Genomic DNA, 21,435 nt, shown 5'->3' on the forward strand with positions numbered 1-21,435 from the left:
TGGATGTTGGCAGTTGTTCTTCACATAGATTTTGTGGGTTTGCTTGAATGTCCTCACAACATGAGATGGCTTCCTCAAAGCAAGTGATCAAAAAAAGCAAGAAAAAAGCCACACTGTATTTTATGACTTAGCCTCAGAAATAATTAATATGTGATCGCTTCTGCCATATTCAGTTGGTCACACAGATCACCCCTGATGTACCATGGGAGGGGGACTTTACAAGGGTGAATATGAGGATTTCAGCCATGGAGACTGGCTACCACACCCATATGTATGCATCCCCATATCTTGGTAATTCTGATTGTAAATAAATCTGTCCTTTTCCTTCCATTATCATTTATCATTTAGGACTTCATCATCATTAACCTAGACTGTGAAATAGTTTCATTTTAAGATGCTATTTGCTCTGATTTGATCATTATACACTGTATACATGTGTCAAAACACCACATTACACCCCACAAACTTGAACAATTATGTATCAATTAAAAATAAACTAAAACTTGTGAAAAGTAAAAAACAACCTTTTCTCCATTCTCTCCCCTTCCAGATTGCTGTCAGAATAATCTTCCTAAAGCACAAGTTTTAGTTTATTCATTTGAAAGTTTGAGGGTCTATTATGTAGTAAACATTTTGATAGGTACTAGAGATATAAGACATGGTTCTTGAATGCAAATTGCTTATTCTAAAAAATCATATTCTTAAGATTAGTACTTTAGATCTTTCTGAAACCTTTCCTAATGCAAACCTTAACACATGGGGACCTTCCTTGAGTTTCTTCCTCTGGCACCAGTATATACCTCTCTTTAGGTGCTCTACAACAATCTACTAGAGGACTTAGTTCCTTTTTTGACAATGAATTAGGTGTTGATTTTTCAGTCTTTTGATTTTTTTCCAAAAATCTTTTTTTTTCAAATTTTATAGCAACACACAAAAGTTCATTTTATATTGCAACCTAATCACATTTAAGTATATATATTCATAACATTACTGAAATGAATTTTTCACAAAATCATACTTCCATCATGTTTTCCATCAGGAACTAAATTCTAGTGTTTTCTATTGTGTTGCATTTTATTCTATTCCATTTCTTAAATTGCTGGTTGCAGTCCACTAAATTGATTTTTAATACTCATTAACAAATTGTGATCCCTACTTTTCACTGTTCTAGGTAGTCTCATTCATACTAATTTAATTACTGTCAACTTCCTAAATCTTTATTTCCAGGCCATATTTTTCTCTTCAGATGTTGACACATACATCCACTATCTGTGGACATTTCCACTCATTTTAACACAGGCATCTTGATTTCAACATGTTCAAATTGGGACTGTCATCATCACCCCATTCAAACTAGGGTAACTGGGTGGATGGTGGAATCAATGTTCTTTATCTTTTGACTTAGCACCATTATCTTTTCAACCAGGGATTTTGCATTCATTTATTCAATAAATATTCATTGAATGCCTACTATGTTTTAGGCCCTGTCATTCTGGATTCCTCCTAATCCATCCAATCTCCAAGCCTGTTTATTTTAACTCCTAACTATTTCTACCTACATCTCAGCATCCTCTTTAACAATCTCTAATCCAAGTCAGTATGTTCTTTTGCCTGAGCTATTTTCTACTCCAGTCTTGACCCATGCCCAGTTACCATCACCCCAACTTCAGCACTCAATCCTTTCCCCTGGGGCAGGTAAGTGTTCTGTCCATTACACAAATCAGGTCATGTCACTCTTTTTCTTACACACTTCGTTGAATCCATCCACTCTACCTTGCATTTGCCATGGGATAAAATCCAAAATCCTTAATATGATCCACAAGATCTTACCTGTTCTGGCCTTTTGCATAGTTCTCCTGCTTCATCTTTACCACTCCTCTTCCACAAAACTATATCCCACACTGGCTGAGCTTCTTCATTTGCTCAGAATTCCCTCTACATGGAATGCTCTCTGTGCCCCTTGCTTGGCTAGCTCACATTTACTTTTGTTCATCACTTGAAATGATAATCCCCTTTTCCAGGAAGTTCACCCCAATTCTTCAAGTGTATACCATCCTATGTGCTCCCATAACTTGTGTTTTCTCTGCTGTCACACATATAATGCCACATTGTCATTGCCTAAGTACTGGTCTATTCCCCATAGACTAAGTCCAGGAAGACAGAAACAATTATATTTTCAGAGCCCACCAGTACCTGGTATATACTCGAAAGTCAGCAAATATTTGGTAACAATTTGCTTAATACCTCTCTCAGTGCTTATTACATTGCTTAAATATTTAAATGTTAGTTTTGTTTCTCCAAAAAGCAGATAAGATTAATGAGATAAGATTAATGGTATAAGGATTTTATTAGAAGAAACACCTGAGAGAAAAATGTGGAAAGGGTCAGGAAAGGACAGGAGAGAGGTCACACTGTGATGGAAGAGTTTGACTCCCAAGGAAGAAGAAAGACTGAGAATGTTCAGACAAGGCTGTTAAGTACATGTGGAGTCAGAGTTGACTGCTAGAAGAATTCTGTTTCCCAGGAACAGGTCTGCTTTATCCCTATCATACTCCATCATTGGCTGAGAGCACCCTGTGGGAAGAGAAGTCTCTGAGCAATATGGCAGTAGATTTCTAAGGCTGCAATCAATCCGCTGGTCAGTAACCCTCCTTGTACTTTAAGTGTCTAAGCACTTTCATATGGCATTACAATTGGTTACCCTCAGAGAATAATTCTTCAAGAAATTATGTAATATTCTCCCACACTTGGCACAATTCTTTGCACATTTTTCAATAAATTCTGTTCCAGATGAATAGAGGGTACAGGAAAAAAAGTTATTGTAGCTGAGAGCAATGGGTAGTATGTTTTCAAGTTAGTCTGGTGTTAAGGTTGAGTCTGATAAAGTAGCTAGGCTCATTTATAATGTACCTTGAAACCAAAAAGGAAACAAAAATGTTTTTTAAGCAAAAAGTGACATGAGTAAAATCTTTTTACAAGAATGATTCTGACATCAAGTGGAAAAGATAATCTGGAAATTGGAGACAGGAAAACTAATCTAGAATACATGGGTAAGAAGAGCTATAGATAAGTTACCCTTTAAATTGAAACACAGGGATTCTATTATACATCAGACTGCAGGGTTTTAAAAAGGACATTTGTGTTAAATATTTCTGTTTTTATTCTGAGGATCTGGTAAGAGAGGCAAAATGGTCACACAGGCAGGTGACTCTTTTCCTATTGAAACCTTTCCTGAGCCACTCATTAAAACATTGCCTCACCTCACCTGCATTGCTACTGTTATGGAGAGCTGCTCCAGAAAGCACTAAAAGTCTGAATTTCAAATCAAATAAAGCTTTATTTACCTGGCCAGGGACTGTCACCCACCATAGAGACTCAAGCTTTGTGGGAGGACAGCAGCTTCCTGGTCCATCTAAGGAGAATATAAGAACAAAAAAACACTAGCCAATCACAGAAATTAAAACATTAATAAGTGGGACTTGTGGGCTCTAGGCAGGACTGGAATTTTCCAGTCAGCAAGCAAGCAATAAACAGAAGCTAAAAAAGCATTAGCTTTGCAGTTCAGTTGACCACGGTCCCGGGGTTCAAGCAGGTGCTAGACAGTCATATCCTGAATTTGGGCAGGGGTTGGTGGGGGTGAGAATCTACTTCAAAATCATGTAGACCCACTAGGGCAGTCAAACCCAGGATGTAGCTCACCACGAACACCGCTGCATCCTGAGTAGGGTACAATTTGTGGGGTACAAAGTACAGAAAGACAAATTTTTAAATAAGAAAACAGCTTTAGTTTCTGTTTCCTAGAAATGGGTCATGCAGTTCTCTCTTCACAGGGACAGTAACAAAGAAACTAAGATGGAGTTTCTATAGTCACATCTTTTTACTCAAATGACTACAGTCACCCTAGTCCCATAATCCCAGTAAAGTGGAATTGTTGCAAGTGACTAATGAGTTTCCACCAGAGCAATTGCTTTGCACACTCAGTACTAGTAACTTATTTGATGCCTACTTAAACCTGCAGTTATCTTATGGCCTACACACACATTTTTATCTGTCATCTTACTAATATCTATAAACCCTATGTCTTTTATCCTATGCAAGTCTACAAGATCAAGTTGCTATGTTAATCTAACCTTATCTATATATTAACCCACTTGCTTATAGTTATTTATAACTATACTGACACACTGACTTATTCTATGGCTTAAATCCTATGTTTTATAGTTACATGATTTTTCTACTATTACTTAGGCTTATTCTTGATGAACTTATGTCTTACTATCGCTTATCTATGTTATCTTACCTTATTCCTATAGTCTTTAATCTATGTCTATTGCTTATTGATTATCTATTCTATCTTGCCTTATACTATATACCCTATATCTATGACTTATTGATTATATTGATCATTTCACACCATAACACTACCTCACTTGCATCTCTGATAACAGAGGCAGAGAAGAATAATGAGAGAAACTGTTCATTTCTGATTTGGTACTGGAATTTCTTTTTCTTTCCAGTGGACTAATTCAGAGGAGAATATTTATTCCACCAGAGTTCGAGTCCCAGACCAAACAGCCAATAAGGTCAGGGTGCTCCTAGCCCATCTGAAGTGTGTTGAAGGGGCTGTAGGAATTAACTTCAAGTAAGTGACAATGAATCCGAGTAAAGGGACACCCTCTTGGAAAGGAGTGGTTCGAAAAGACTAAAAAGAGCGGCCTGAGGGTAGATTAAGCTCTTTCGTAAGGGGATTGAGAGGGCTTTTATGTACTTACTGTATCCCAATCTTTGCACAATATCTGGTACAATGTGCTCGCCATAAATATTCATTGAATAAAATAATGACTGAGTGAGTGAACGATGCTACTAGCAGGTTCCATGGGAGGAAGAAGGAGGCTCAGATTTAGGACATAATTTCCAACACACATACAAAACTCTACCTAAAGGCTAAACCAGGACTACTCACAGTGGGCCTGAGGGCTGGAGACCGTGAGCTGAGGCGCTTTGGGGAAAACGTGAGGCTGCCCCAGCCGGCCCCGCCCCACCCAGGTTCCGCCCCGCCCAGGTTCCGCCCCGCCCAGGTTCCGCCCCGCCCAGGTTCCGCCCCGCCCAGGTCCTGCTCCGCCCCTCACAGCTTCCGCCCTTTCAGACCAGGCCTCGTCCCCGCCCTGCTACAGGCTGAAGGGGGCGCCCGAGGCCAAGTGCCTTTGCTTGAGATCCCGACGGCCAGGTAATGGGGCCCGGCTTTATCTGCGTGCGCCTCTGGGCGGGAGAAGGAATCTAGAACCTCTTGGAGGGAAGACTGGGCTAGGGCGGAGCTCAGACCCGCCCTCTGGCAGGTGTTCCCAGCGCAGTCCTGACAGAGCTGAAGACTGAAGCTCCCTCAGGCAGAAACTGCAGGCCTGTGGGGCCTTGAGAAATTTTTAATGTCTTTGGTCAGAAGAAAACAATGAATCCTTAAAGTCAAAGAAAACGTTTTGATTTTTTTTCTCATAATAGGGGAAGACTTGACGTTTTTAGGGTCCACTAAAATCGATTTTTTTTTTTTAATGGAGGAAGGGGAACGTGAAGAGAAAAGTGCCTAACTAAGGCCCAGAATTTTTTTGCTGGAATGGAACACAGGGCCCCGCGCATGCTAGATCAGCGCTCAACAACTGAGCTAAATCCCCAGCCCCATGAAAGTTTTAATGGAACCCTGTGGGAGGAAGAACCATTGAATCATTTATTCCGTGTAAAGTGTCCTAAGGGCTACAAAAAAACAAACAAACAAACAAAAGGTAGAGGCCGTTTAATGTTCTGGAGAGTGGGCAAAAGACACAAGTACAACTCTAGGGCCAAGGTAAGGATTTTGTTCCAAGTGTAGCTGGAAATCACTGAAGGGTTTTTATTAGTGGAGTAACTTGACTTTTGGTTCAGGCATAGTTCCAGGTTAAACCATTCCGAGGGTGTTCTTGGCAAAAGTAAGAAGTATACAGTCAGCAATAAAGTCAGATCCTGCCCAGATGCAGTATATGATCATGTTTAAGGATACCCTTACCACATTTAAAGACAGTCCTCCAATTGCACATTAGTGTGGCATCTAAAAATGACTGCAAGCTGCAACCGCAAAGAGATCTTAATCATGGGGAAAAGTACATTTGTTCCTTAACCCTCGAAAACAACGTCAAAACACTGAAACCTCTCATTACTAAGTATATTTTTGCATACTGTAAAACTAATATTTATTTTTGCATACTGTAAAACAAACACTAAGAACTAAAGTGTTTTTTTAAACAAAACAAAAAACTTCTCAATAGTTTGAACAGTGCTTTGCTTGCTTGCTTCTCATTATATAACTTAGGATAGAGCACATATCTTTTCTATGCCTTGGCAGTGTTATACTCCCAAGTTTGGATCAGTTCCAATATTTTATCCTTTGTGCTTTCCATTTTGTAAAATACCCCTGAGAGTTCCTTTAATAATGAAGTTCTTTTCTTGCCCATGGCACTTTCATTCTTTTCTTCACAACCACTTTCCTCATTTATGTTGATAAGTTCACTTTCATTAAGTTCCTCTCACTGCATACCTAGAGTCTATGAAAAGGTGGCAGTGTCAACATTCACACATTCAGCTATTTTTTTCTGTAATTCCATTTATGTTCTATTTGGATTTCACTTTCAACATTGCCACTTTTGTTTCTTTGCTTCACTTTTATTTTTGTTGGCCAATATCCACTTTCAGTTATTGATTTTTATACAATGTTATGTGGGCTTGTCACAAGGAGACAAGGAAGTAACACATTACCCACTGTGCATAAACTGAATAGCAAATATGCAGTGACAATTGACCAAGAAATTTTAAAAGAAGTAACATAATTGATCACTGATCATTATGTGCATCTTTTACTTACAAAATAATTTGTAGACTAAAGAGCTAGATGCAACTTTTACTTTATATAATTACTCATAATTAATATTCCTTAGCAACTGAAATTTGAACTGTGTTGATAGAGGACTAATGTTAATTGTCTACACTATGGTAACTGAAGTCTGTATACTGGAATTATTTAAACTGAGGACTAACTATACCTAAAATGACAGTGTTTTCAGATGTGAAGGAAGATGGACAGTTAAATAAGACGTCTGTGTTTATATTTGTGTGAACCTGTCAGTCTCAAGTTCAGCATTCTATATAGAAATTGGTCTCATGAACTTAATTTAAAAATAAAGTGAAGAGATACTTATAAGTTATAGCATATGTTTTCTTAGTAAATATATTACACATTGATTTGGATTTCTGGTTCAAGAATACTTTCAACAGATTAGCATATTCATTCATTTACTTTTTTCAACTGTAGCCAGAACATAATTAGAACTCAATAAAAAAAAAAAGAAAGAAATTGAGGCTAAGGATATAGCTCAGTTGTTAGAGTGCTTGCCTAGCATACTACAAGGACCTGGGTTCAATCCCTAGCACCACCACATACACCAAAAAAAAAGTTGAATGAATGCTGACTTCCATAAGCCTAAGAAAGAAATATAAAGAAAACTACTTCACAGATTCATTTCAAGAAACAGACACATTGGTGCATTCTCAGATCATCTAAATACCAAAATGTTTCTGAAAATTATCATAATAATCTTTCTCTTAAAGAAACTTTAATTTTCCTTGCATTGTTGAGCTAAAATTATATATATATATATATATATATATATATATATATATATATATATATACCCACACACACACTCACACACACATTTTAGTTCCCAGAGCAGCGGACGATTTTAATCTTTTATCTACCTTTTTTTATGTTTCTTTTATGATTGTCCTAATGTTCTTTTTGAAGTATTTTTATTGATAAACAAGGAATAGAAAAAAGTGTCATAGAACATGTACATATAGTTTAATAATTAGTCACAATAAAGATCAAGAAATAGAACATTACTAAAAAAAAAACCCTGAACATCCCTTTGTCCCTTCTAGTCATAATGTCCTCCTTCCTTTCTAGAGAGAATCACCATCCTAGTTTTTGTGACAATAGTTTCCTTGCTTTTATTTATGGTTTTACCACTATGTATGATCCCTAGGCAGGCTAATTAATTTTTATTATTTGTAAAATTTACGTAGGTAGACTCATGCTATGTGTACAAATTATTTGTCTTCTTTTTATTCAATATTATGTTTTTTAGAGTCCTCAGCATTGTTGCATATAACTGTAGTTCATTTGTTTCATAATGTGAATATACCATGATATAACCATCATAATGTAGATTGACATTTGTGTTGCTTATAGTTTGCAGTAATTGTGAACAAGTCTAGTATAATCTTTATGTTGCCAATATCTGACTTTGTTAATGTAACCTGATGCATATCATTTTTCACACACTATGTGATGTGAACAAAAAATCCAAAAAGATCTATGGATAAATTATTATAATTAGTATGAGAGCAGCAATGTTGTTAAATGCAAAGTCAATATGTAAAAATGAATTATAATTCTATACATTAGCCAAAAATTAACAATGATTTTTTAAAGATGTCATGTAAATTAATATTTAAAAAATAACAGATATCTAAGACTAAAATTTTAAAAAGAATGACGAAAATTTGGGAAATTATGGATTCTTTTAGATTTTCTGTACACAATCATATCATCTGCAAACAATGAAATTTTCTTTCATTGTAGTACCTTTTATTTATTTGTTTTGTTTTATTGCCACCTTCACTACAGTGTTGAATAGAAGTGATGGTAGTAGGCTCTTTGTCTTATAGGGAAAGCTGTCAACCTATTACTGTTAAGAATGAGTTTGTGACTGGGGGTATAACATGTGAAGCCTGGGGTTTACTCCTCGTACCAAAGAAAGAGAAAGAATGGTGTTTGCTCTAGGTTTTTATAAACATTTTATTAGATTATTCTTGTCATCTATTCCTAGTTATTGTCTTCTTTTTATTCAGTATTATGTTTTTTAGAGTCTTCAGCGTTGTTGCATATAACTGTAGTTCATTTGTTTCATAACGTGAATATACCATGATGAATGAATCTTTTTGAATCTTTTTCTTGCATGAACATTATGTTTCAGGAAAGACTTTTTCTGCATTTATTGAGATGATCATATCATTTTCCTCACTTATTCTTTTAATGTGATGAATTACGGTGATTGATATGCTTTTGAGATAAACTCACCTTGGTCATGATGTGTTATTTTTATACATTGCTAGTTTAATTTTCTTTTTTTTTTTTTTGTTTAGGATGCTTACATATTAGGGTGAAATTATCTTACTTTTTTTATAATATCTTTATCTGGTTTCAGTATCAAAAGATTATGCTAACCTCCTAAGATTAATTGAGAAGTTCCCACTTCTATTCTCGAAAGAATTTGTTTAAAATTGAAATTGTTGATCTTTGGGAGTTTGATGGAGCTCATCCATAAAATCATCTGACTTTTGGCTTAATTTGTAGGACAATATTTGATTATCAATTAAATTTATTTAATAGTTATAGACAATTTAGGTTTTAAAATTTCATTTTTATTTGGTGTTTTTCTAAGAATGTGTTCATTTATAATATTTATTGGCATAAAGCTATTAATTCTATCCTCCTTTACCCCTTTTCATGTTTGAACATTTGTAATGATAACCCTTCTTATTCCTGATATTGGTTCCTTGTTCTCATTTGTTCTTGTTTCCTCATCTGAGGTCTGAAGATTAGGGTAAATAGCTAGTAAAAAAGGAAAGCAAGGTTGTTGGAAGCAGAGCAAATAGCATGAACAAATGCCCAAGAGCAAAGTTACATTTGATCTTATTTCAATGAAAACCTTGAGGTGAAAAACAGCTTCCAGTGAGGTCGATAATCAAGTCATGAAGGGTCTTGAAGAGAATTTAAATTTTACCTTATAGGAGTTAGGAACAACCCAAGAGAAACCCAAAAGAGGAATAAATGTGGTTATACTTTTATTTTTAAGTATTACTATGTACTAAACACATACAGTACTAATGAATGAAGTCAACATGACAAAGTTTTCCTTGGGAAAATTATAAAGGGAGAGACAGTCATACAAGCCAATTACTATACAATATAATAACTACTAATAAAGAAAAAAAAAGTTTATGAGTGCCAATAGCTTTTTCTGAAACTAAAGTTAGATTGTATATAACTTCTATATTGTTACCACTCAACAACTCTAAGCATCTCATGCTTACATTAGTTAAACATCTAGATCCCTTGGGTACTATTAATACAGGATAGCCTAGAAAAGCTTTAGTACCCAATTTGACTCCTTCTGGACTTAGTCCTCTCAGCTAGTATTCTTTGTTTTAACAGAGCACCCAATTCAACATTATGAAAGCTAGTTGTTTTTTCTTTCCTTCCTTATAGGTATACAGAATATCCAGATAGTGGCTACACTTCTACCCCTGGTTTGGCTGCCATGCATCATGGGCGAGCTGTTGGTAAAGGGCCCTCTACAGCCACACAGACTAACCAACAACCTCCTCAACTTCTCATTGTGCACATTGGTTTACCAACCTGGGCTGACATCTGCTCCAACCTGTGTGAGGCTCTGCAGAACTTTTTTTCTTTAGCCTGCAGCTTGATGGGCCCCAGTCGAATGTCTCTCTTTAGTTTATACATGGTACAAAATCAACATGAGTGCATCCTTCCTTTTGTGGTGAGTATTTATTTATTTTATCCTGAAAGCAAATATGAGGTTTTTGAAACAGAGACCATAGTTTTTAATAGTAAAAGCCACACTTTTTCCCTTATCCAGTAGCCCTCCAGTGGCACTATTAGTCTCTTATCTTGCCTACATGGGGGGCTTCTCCTGCATAGAATTCTCCAAATTATTAACGTTTAAGGTTGAAGTAAGCTACACATTGCCCCACTCCACTCTTGAGAGAAGGAGAAAAACCTTGACCTTTACTGTACTTTGAATATAAACAACTGACTTCTTTCACCCACTTTGAAATCTGAATGTATAAGGAAATAAGTCTCTAAATCTCTTTAGAGGTCTCTGAGGCTAAAGGGTCTATTCAATCACCCTTTAACTTCACAGACTTGTCCTTTACCCCAGCGGCCAGTTTTATTTTTCAGAAAACCCTAACTAACTATACAAAAACATAAAAATACTTTCTTTATGTTCTACTCAGGCAAAACTCTTAATTCCCTTTGGATAAAACTCCCAATAGAGTTTTAAAAAGCATTGGCTAAACCATGGATAATGTTTTACAAAGCACCCCCACAAGCAACTATCTATTCTTAAACAAAATTCAACTTTTCCTTTTTTTCCTTATATAAAAAGTTCAGAATCACCGGGGTGAGAAAGAGGTTCTATGATCTAGAGGTTCTATGCATCTTCTTTCTTGAAGCAGCCTTGCTGCTAATATATTTATCAAAGGGACATAAATTCTATTCTTCAAGATTCCTAAGGGAGGAATTTCATAAATCTGTTGCTACATTATTAGTGTAATATCTGATTAGAATCAACTCATTTTAATTAATGCCTTATTTCTCTTATTGAAAGTAGAAAGGTAATGTTTCTGTTGGTTTTTTAAAGAAAGGAAAACAATATACATTGCTTTGTGCTTCTTGGGTTACAGTATTAAAAAATATAACATATCCTTATTGCTTTGGTGTGTCTTAGGCTCATAGAAGCTAGGGCTTTTCGAAATGAATCACATAGGGAACATTTTGAGTATAAATGCTCCAAGTGCCAAGTCTAGTGATTTTGTCTGTGCATTGTTATTTAGGCTAAGTTGGGGATGGGGAATGAATAAAATTAATTAAGGGATTCGACCAATGTGTTTTACAACTTGAATAAAATTTGGTTCCTCTATTCGTTGTGTATTTCTATGAAATAAATTATACCAAAACAATGGCTTAAAGCAATAAACATTATCTCATGGTTATTGTGAGTTAAGCATTCATAAGCAGCTAAAAGGTGGTTCAGGCTAGGAGTTCCTTGGTTGTAATCAAGGTGTCAGCCTGGGTTTTAGTCATACAGAGGCTTGGCTGAGGCTGGGGGATCCAGGTCCAAGATGGAATATTAATATGGCTATTGGCAGAAGTTCCTATTTCCTTACCAGTTGGATCTTTCCATAGAACTATTTGAACATCTTCATTCTGTGGCAGCTGGCTTCTCCTAGAGCAACTGATTCAAGAAAGGGATAGGACTGGGAATATAGCTCAGTTGATAGAATGCTTGACTCACATGCACAAGGCCCTGGGTTTCAATCTCCAGCATCACAGGGGGGGAAAGAAAGGGGGAGGGGAGGGGTATAGTAAAGAGGAAGCTAGGATACCTTTTATGTCCTGGTATCAAAAATAACATACTATCACTTCCTCCACATTTCCACCCATACTGTTCCACCCTAGACAGAATAACAGGGATAAGATTTACCCTCTTGCCTAAGATAACCAAAACGTGATTTATATGAAAATAGCTTCCAAGACACTGCATGACATACTTTTAGAGGTGAAAACTACAGCTTCTGGAATGGAAAATAATGATAGGGTTAATGGCAGATAAGACATTGCAAAAGAAAAAGCTAGTGAACTTAAAGACATAATAGAAATTATTCAAAATGAAACACAGAAAGAAAAGAATACTTACTTTTAAAATTAAATAGTGCATCAGTGAGTTCTGGGACCACTTTAAGAGTCTAATACACATATAATTAGAGTTCCTAAAAGAGAGGTGCAGAGGACTAGAACAATATTTGAATAATGGCCAAAATTTCTCCAATTCTGATAAAAACTTAAACCACAGATCCAAGAAACTCAGCAAATGCCAGGCACAGAAAATAAAGGAAACTGCACAAAGCCACATCATAAAAAATAATAATAATAACCTTGTGTTAAGGAGAAAATCTTAAAAGGAACCAGAAAAATACAAAAATTATACTTTTATAATGCTGTAACCCAAGAAGCATAAGCAATGTATATTGTTTTTTTTCTTTAAAAAAACAACAGAAAGGTTATATTTCTACTTTCAATGAGAGAAATAAGGTGTTAATTATCACATAGAGTAAAACAAAGTTAACTGCAAGAAAAGTTTTCTTTTTTTCAACATAATTTTTTAATCCTTTACAATAATTGTTCTTGTTGATGCTCAAACTGTTCCCTCTTTGGCCAGGGGAAGCCACATTTCCTTCACATTTTCACATTGGATGCTGTTTGGTTCTTTTGTTTTTGTTTTTGTTTTTATTTTGTTTTTAAACCAGACCCTAATAGTGTTTTATAGCATTTTTGCTTTCTAGAAGGATAAGATTGTCCCATGTTCTTATATGTTTATTCCCAGACCTGGATTAGCCAAGAAAAGATTTCTTAATGGAACCAATTTAAATAAGGAGACAATAGAGCTGGGTATCGTGGCATGTGCCTGTAATCCCAGTGATACAGGAGGGCTGAGGCAGAAGGATGGCAAGTTTGAGACTAGCCTGGGCAAGTTAGCAAAACTGTCTTAAAAAAATAAAAAGGGCTAGAGATATATATATAGGCAGCAGTAGAATACTTCTGGATTCAATCCCCAATATTGCAAAATAAATAGATAGATAGATAGATAGATAGATAGATAAATGATAGTAGAATAACATCTTTAAAGTAGTGAAAATACTGTCAATCTAGAGTTCTATACCCAACAAATATCTTTCAAAATCTAAGGTGGTACTTCCAATTCCAGAAAAGATTAACCCATTAGACCCCAAGTTTTTAATTCTGTGAATATTTTAAAGAAATGTACACAGGTGTATTATAATAGATTAGAAATCATAATCTATTTGTATTATTATATTATTATGTATTACATATTATATATAATAAAACATTAGAATTAATATAGTATGATTATGTATAATATAATGTATATATTTATTAATGTATATGATTATATATTTATTTACATGTATATATTATACATAATTAGTATGTTGCCATATATTATATAATTAATATATTAATATATATAATATTTTATTATACTGATTTATATTATATTATTATCATATAGACAGAAAATATAGTTAAGTTTTATGGGTGTTTCACATTTGAGTTAATGGGACAAAATTGGTTAAATAGATTTCTTATTTATTTTTCTAAGTAAATCCCTGGGCAGTAAATATAATGCAAACATAAGACTCTGAAAGGATAAGAGCCAGATGTGATAACACAAACGTGTAATTCCAGCTACTTAAGAGGACGAGATGGAAGGCTGAGGCAGAAGGAAGGCAAATTCAAGTCCAGTCTGGGCAAATTAGCTAGACTCTGTCTCAAAATGAAAGTTTAAAAGAAGGCACAAGATGTAGCTAGGTGGTAGAGTACTTGCCTAGTAAGCATGATATCCTGGGATGAGTCCCCAGTATCACCAAAAAAAAGGGAAAAGTTGCACTAAATAGGAACCACAAGATCTGAGAGACGACACGGCAAACAGTTTGCTGAGTTTCTTTTGCCTCATAAAACCTGGACCAGGTCCTGAGAAACATCTTCACGTAGAAACTCGAATGCAGACCAAACAATACCACCCTCCAAAGAAAGCCTACTTATTCTAGCCAAAAGACCACCCTACTCCAACCAATTCATCATAGGAAAACACACACACACACACACACACACACACACACACACACACACACAGTTCAACAGCTATCAGTAAAGACCAAGTGGGGAGTTCACTCTTGCAGAATTGTGATAAAGCACCTCTCCTTCCCTGCTGGACAGTCAGAGGAGGCTTAGCGGAAAGCCAGGACTTTCATATCCACTTGACAGGATATCTGACAAGGGAAATAGAAAAAATATAATATAAATTACACCTATATCAGAAATGAAATGAGGTTATCATTGTAGACCCAGTAGACATTCAAATGGTAATAAAAAGAATGCTACAAACAGCTGTACATGCATAAATCTAATAATTTAGATGAAATGGACCAGTTTCTTGAAAAGTACAAACTATCACATTCACCCAGTATGAAATAGATCATTTAAACAGCCCTATAACTATTAAGGAAATTAAACTCATGATTTTAAAACTTTTGAAAAAGAAATCTCCAGATGGTTTGGGGAATTCTACCAAGCACTTAAAGAAGATTTAACACTGTTTCTACACAATCTCTTTCAGAAAATACAAGAGAAGGCAACAATTCACAACTCATCTTTTAAGGTAGTTATCCATACCAAAAACAGACAAAGACAGTACAAAAAAAAAAAAAAGAAAACTGAAGACCAATATCCTTCATGCATATACATGAGATAAGCTTAACAGAATGTTAATAGAATTCACCAATATATTTTAAAAAATACACCATGACCACATGGGGTTTGTTTAAAGGATGTAAATTGGTTTAATGTTTGAAAACCTGTCAGAATAATCTATATTTAAAAATTAAAGAATAAAATTAGACGATTATATCAATTGAAGCAGAACAAGCATTGGACAAAATTCAATACCTACCCATTCATGTAAAACTTATAGCTAACTTCCTATTTAATTGAAGTGATGAATGCTTTCCCTCTAAGACTAGGAACATGACAAAGAAGTCAGTTCTAACCATCCATACTCAGCATAGCACCGGAAGTCATAGGCATTGAAATAAGGTAAGAAAAGGAAATAAAAGGCATACAGTTTGGAAGGGAAGAAATAAAATATCCCTATATGCAGATGACATAATGGTCTATTTAGAAAATCCCAAGAATTTTGTGCTACTTTTTAAGGACGGAAATGTCAAAAAATGTGTGTTTATTTTTAAAAAAACTACCAAAATGCCCTTTTGAAGATATACCAAAACCTTGAGTTAAATGATGAGAGCTTGATCCTCAGATAGGAGAGTTTAATCTTCAGATCCTTTCCACTGGCAGTTTTGCTTCTAAGAAATTCTCTCTACAGTAACCACTAATCTTCTTGTTACAAATATACAAACATACCAAACACTTATTGGTCATTTTCAGACACATAATTCATAGAAATTACCACTCGCTAATATGTTAATAACATTAAGCAGGTAATTTGGAATTCTCACTGCACAGGAGGCATCAGCTAAATGTTTCTTCATATCTTTCACTTATAACCTAATAATAGTTGTGCATCACTTAAAAACAGGGATATGTGCTGATGAATGTGTCATTAGGGGAACATGATAGAAATACATTTACACAAACCTACATGGTGGAGGTCCATCACTCAACATGGTCTCTTTATGCAGTCAAGAGATACAAGATGTATAAGGCTGTAATATTGGCATGCTGTTTTACAGTAAATTTTTTTATAAGTAGAAGTACACTCTAAAATAACTAAGGTAAATATATAAAGTAGTAACATAGTATGTTATTATCACTATCAAGTAACATGTTCTGTATATAATTGTATTGCTGTACTTTTATGTGACTAGCAGTGATGCAAATTTGTTTACACCAGCATTACTACACATGTGGGTGATTCTTATGGTGCAATGGCTGTGACTTCATTAGGTGACAGGAATTTTCAGCTCCATTATAATCTTTTTTAAAATTCTTTTTATTTTTGCATATTCAATGTTAGCAGAGATCCTATTGTTTAATAAACATTTGTTCAGATAAAATAAGTGGAAGAAATTGCTCATCTGAGTCACACTTCCCAGTGATAAGTCTTCCCCTGGTTCAACATATGGATCTAAATAAAACCTTAGCTGGAGGGAAGGAAAAGAGGAAAGAAAGGAAGCTTCTAGAAGGAGATTGAGCAACTAATGTTGCATGCATGTACAATTAGGGCATAACAAATCCCATTATATACCATTATAATGCACCAATAAAATTTTTTAAAAAACATTTTCTGTATCTGACAAGGTCAGACACATAAACTTGGCTAAAACAGGCCTCAGAGAGATCAAGTTCCACTTCAGTGAAGAGAAAGTATCTACCAGGTGTGTCATCAGGAGATTCAGGTTCAGTAATTGGTGTATTCTACCAAATGAGCCTGGTCAGCCAGGATACAGACCCTCCAGTTCCTATTGAAGCTGAATATGGTCTCCATCTCCTCATCACTCAATGTAAAGTCAAAGACCTGAAAATTCTTGACAGTGTATACTGGTGTCACAGACTTGGGGATCACCACCACATTCCTCTAGATCTGGAACTGAATCAGAATGTGGGTGGATGATTTTTTATGTCTTGCAACAATCTCCTAATCTTGGGGTCCTCCAGTAGTGAAGGGTCCTCTGGTTTGGCCCAAGTATATCTGGAAAGCCCAAGGGACTGTAGGTTGTGACAGTGATGCCCTTGGAGTGGCAGTACTAGATCCATTTCTCCTAGGTGAGGTATGGGTGACACTTGACCTGATTGGTCACTGGTTTATATTCAAGGCTTATTCAAGATCCTTTCAATTTGGAAATGGTTGAAGTTGGAGACACCAAGGGCTTTCACCAATCCCTCATCCACCAGCTTCTCCATGACCTCCCAGACATCCAAAGATGTTACTTTACTAATGAGGTTGTTGCCTTTATCATCTTTTGGGTAATAAGTCTTTCCCACACTGAAATCCCTGGGGCCAATGAATAAGACAGACATCTATATAGTCTAGTTTCAGATTTTTGAGGCTCTTCCAACAGGCTTCCTTCACAAGTGTCCTTTCAAAGAAGGTGCACCACAACTTGCTCACAATAAAGAGGTCCTCCCACTTCACCACCTTCTCTTGTATCTTCTTCTGGAAGGCTTCTCCCACCTCATTCTCATTATTATAGACATAGGCACCATCTATGTGGCAATATCTTGCATCAATGGCCACCATCAAGGCTTCTTTGACTTTGCCTGGGGGAGACTTCCAGGTGCCTAGAACTAAAATGGGCATTTTGGCTTTGGTGCTGAGCTCCACAAAGATGGCCATGATTGGTGCAGAAATGGTTCTGAGAGAGCAGATAGATGTCTAATGTCCTCCATTATAATCTTAACAGACCACCACCATCATTTACTACATGTGGTACCTGACTATATATGTATTTGTTATATATATATATATATATATATATATATATATATATATATATATATTCATTCAAAGGTATTTTTTAATCCACTGAGTTATCTTTAAGCTTATATTTTAAGATGATTTTAGCTCTTGTTTTCCTTTTTAAAATGGAATACTAATGTAAGGAGCTAAGTCAGTCAAGTTGCCAGCAAGAAACAGATGGCAAATTCAAATCGAATAATGGAAAGAGAATATTTACAGAGTCAATGGAAGAGACAATAAGAATAGTACAATAGCTAGACCACTTCTAGGACTGAAGAAGAGAGAGCTGTCCAAAGAAGACTGCCTGGCAGGATCTTTGACTTTTGTTAAAAACAACAACAACAACTTACTGACTCTTGTTAACTCATGGAATAATACTTTATTCAGGACCATTGCAGTATGTATAAGAACCTTGACAATGGGATTTTGCAGTGAGGAAGAGAATTTGGACTTGGTTTTGAATATAGTATAGGCAAGAGGAAATTTATAACCAAGGAGCATGGATGGGGTCAGTGGATAAAAAACTACTAAGAGGAAACATCAGAGGTAAGGGGGATTCTGGTAACGCCAACCTAACAGAATTCTTGCTAAAGACAGGACAAGGTCACTAGACATCACCAAGGAGATAGTAACTGACTTTTTTTTTTTTTGGTATTGAGGATTAAACCCAGGGGCACTTAACTACTGAGCCACTCCCCAGCCCTTTTAAAAAATATTTTATTTAAACACAGGGTCTCACTAAGTTGCTTGAGGACTTGCTAAATTGCTTATGCTAACTTTGAACACAAGATCCTCCTGCCTCAGTTCCCAAGCTGCTGGGATTACATATGTGTGCCTCCATGCCCAGCAGCAGATAATGAGAGTGACCAGATGTTGATCAGATAATGAGAGTGACCAGATATTAAGGGAGAGTGTTCTTTCCGAAAATAGACCTGTACAAGGAAGTACACAGAGGGCCTAGAAAAAAAATCTTAACAACCTGATTTAAGTTTGGACAAGCAAAGAATCTTTGTCACATTCAGTAGAGGGATACAACAATCTCATGATAATCTGGTGGGGAGGATATGTAGGGGAATAAATACCCTGATCTCACTCTCCTCTCATATCTAGATCTAATCCTGATGCCATTGGCTATACCCTACTTGAAGCAGGAGTGTGAGGGAGTTCATTGAATCAGTCTCTATAGATTTGCTTCCTGAGGCACCAAACAAGGTAGAGGAAAGTAGAGAGTGATCTAGAAGGGCAAATGGAAGGTATTACATAGGAGGATGTTGGGAGATAGGACCATGTCCCAAACAAAGGGACTATTTTTTCTACACAAGTAGCTGTTTGTTCCCCGGAACTCCCCAGTAAATATAGCCCTTGTTGAATCCTTTGATTCCTTTGTCACTCCATAAAGAAAGGCAGACAGCTTTATTCTTGTCAGGAGCTTAGCTAAGCTAGGAAAGAGAGCTGAGCTGCCAGATATCACAGTAAATCAACAAATCAAAAATGAGAGGGTTAAGCCTTTAATCACTTACTGTGATAGTATAAGCAAGAGTCTAAACTAGGAAAAGTGCCAACTCTGCTGTTCCATTTGCCCTGATGGAACTGTGCATTGGCTGAAGGTCAAATGGACCAGCATTGATATGGGAGTCATCTCACTGTGGAGGGAAACTTGAACAAAAAACTCAGGCAGTTTTCTGACAGTTTTCTCAGGAGTTTGGGACAGCAAGTAGGAAAGACTGGGAGTAGAAAAGTACTCAGTATTGAGAGCAGGGAAAAGTGTCTTCAAGTTTTCTTTCTCCTTCCCCCATAAAGATATCTTGGCAAACGCCATTGAAGAGGACCTAGCCCAAGAGCTCAGTTAAAGAGACCTAAGAATGAAGGCACCAGAATCAGGATTGCAACTATTCTAAGAACATGCTCTGTCAGACTTGAGTCCTTGTCTGCAACCCCCTTCACAGATAGCAATACATTGGTGGTGCACTAAATGTAGTGCGGAGAGGGCAGATTCTCTCCCATTGTCACCCCATGAGGCCTACAAGGCAAAACCTTTCAATTGCCTGTAATCCAGCCTGAAAACAAATCACACATAAGTTTTTAACCAGGAAGCATATTATTTTCTGATAATTCAGGAAAAATTGAATAATAAGTTCAGCAAGAGTTAAAAGTTCAAGAAAATTACAGGAACAATGGTGTCACCTTTTGTATAGAACAATCCAATCTTTAAGAAAAACATGACCTCAAATCCATTGTCACTGATCTATATCTGACATTTTCTATCTACAGAGGGAGCTCAAAATACACATGGAGGAAATCTTATCCAGAATGAACACTTCAATATATCACTTCATATTTAATTTTTGAATATAATCAAATCCTTCTGAACATCTTATAAGGAATCATGGCAAATGATTCATAATTAAAATATTAGACTTCCTTTTATATCCACTATGTCCTTAATATAAATAATTCTGACCAAGATTATTCATTTCCCTTCAAAGCAGGGTTTTGGAAGAATACCCTTACTGTAAATATCTTTCCAGTTCTTTTAATTTTGCAAAAATGATAGTAAGGAAGAACAGTGTTCTTAGGAAAACTCAGAGAGTTATTCATGACCTATAAATGTGATGCAATTTCCAACAGGATAACCAGACATCCTGATAATGAAACTTACATTAAAAACACACAAAAAATAAGACTATCCAGGGACTATTTCTACCAGATATTAAGAACATATCCAAACAGTATGATCCTGGGGAATGAAAAGACAGAGCAATGGAATATACAATTTAAAGTCCAAAAATAAAGCACAGTGGTGCATGCCTGTAATGCTAGCAACTTGTGAGGCTGAGGCAGGAAAATCACAAGTTTTAGACCAGCCTTAGCAACTTAGTCTCATTTTTATGAAATGATTACCTAAATACAGTAATTAACAAAATCAAGGCTCAGAAAAGTATTGTAGTCCCTTCTATTTAGGAAAATATTGATAAGATTGAATATTTTATATTTCTTTCTCTGGAAAGAATCCCAGATTCTGGTGATGTTTATTATCTCCAGAAAGTTATTGGTTAGCTAAAGAATAAGAGTGGAAAAGTAATTTTTTTTCTACATAGCCTTTCAAAGTTTGAACCCTGTGAATATATGTATTCAAAATAAATAAATAAAAATTAAATATTAAAAACAAATTTATGCTGATAAAATATGAATTTATGTATGTAAGATTTTACTTTTTCATAAAAAAAATTTAATCCCCTTTCTTAACTGTATTCTGATTTTTGATGTTTTATTGGTGTTTAATAATTATACATAACAGTGGGATTTGTTGTGACGCATTTGTACATGCACATAACATAATTTTATCAATATTATTCCTAAATACCTCCCTTTACCCTCCTCCCTCCCCCATTATCTTTTTCCTCTACTCTACTGGTCTCCCTTCAATTTATTTTATTTTATCTATTTATTTTGTGTGTGTGTGTGTGGTACTAGAGATTGAACATAG

At 35.7% G+C, this 21,435-nt stretch overlaps 1 protein-coding gene, 1 long non-coding RNA gene and 1 pseudogene across 6 annotated transcripts in view; 1 reads left to right on the forward strand and 2 right to left on the reverse strand.

Moving 5' to 3' along the window:
- Positions 1–2,336: 2,336 nt before the first annotated feature.
- On the reverse strand, positions 2,337–5,044 carry LOC308632970. The gene is made up of 3 exons (XR_014018665.1): positions 4,964–5,044; positions 3,345–3,412; positions 2,337–2,574 (listed from the first exon to the last, which is right to left on the reverse strand). It is a non-coding gene; the product is annotated as an uncharacterized lncRNA (long non-coding RNA).
- Positions 5,045–5,151: 107 nt separating this feature from the next.
- Positions 5,152–21,435, forward strand: part of M1AP (meiosis 1 associated protein) — a 95,609-nt gene continuing 79,325 nt past the window's right edge. For all 4 annotated transcript variants that reach the window (XM_081265223.1, XM_081265226.1, XM_081265225.1 and 1 more), the window contains exons 1-2: positions 5,152–5,227; positions 10,355–10,646. In XM_081265223.1, the coding sequence (XP_081121349.1) occupies positions 10,407–10,646 (240 nt within the window). In that variant the 5' untranslated portion in view covers positions 5,152–5,227; positions 10,355–10,406. The remainder of the gene's footprint in view (positions 5,228–10,354; positions 10,647–21,435) is intronic.
- Positions 16,890–17,825, reverse strand: LOC308632392 (aldo-keto reductase family 1 member B10-like; annotated as a pseudogene). The gene has a single exon. The product of its transcript is annotated as an aldo-keto reductase family 1 member B10-like (transcript).

The sequence above is a fragment of the Spermophilus citellus genome (assembly GCF_964194105.1).
Source record: "Spermophilus citellus genome assembly, chromosome: 13".
NCBI lineage: Eukaryota > Metazoa > Chordata > Mammalia > Rodentia > Sciuridae > Spermophilus > Spermophilus citellus.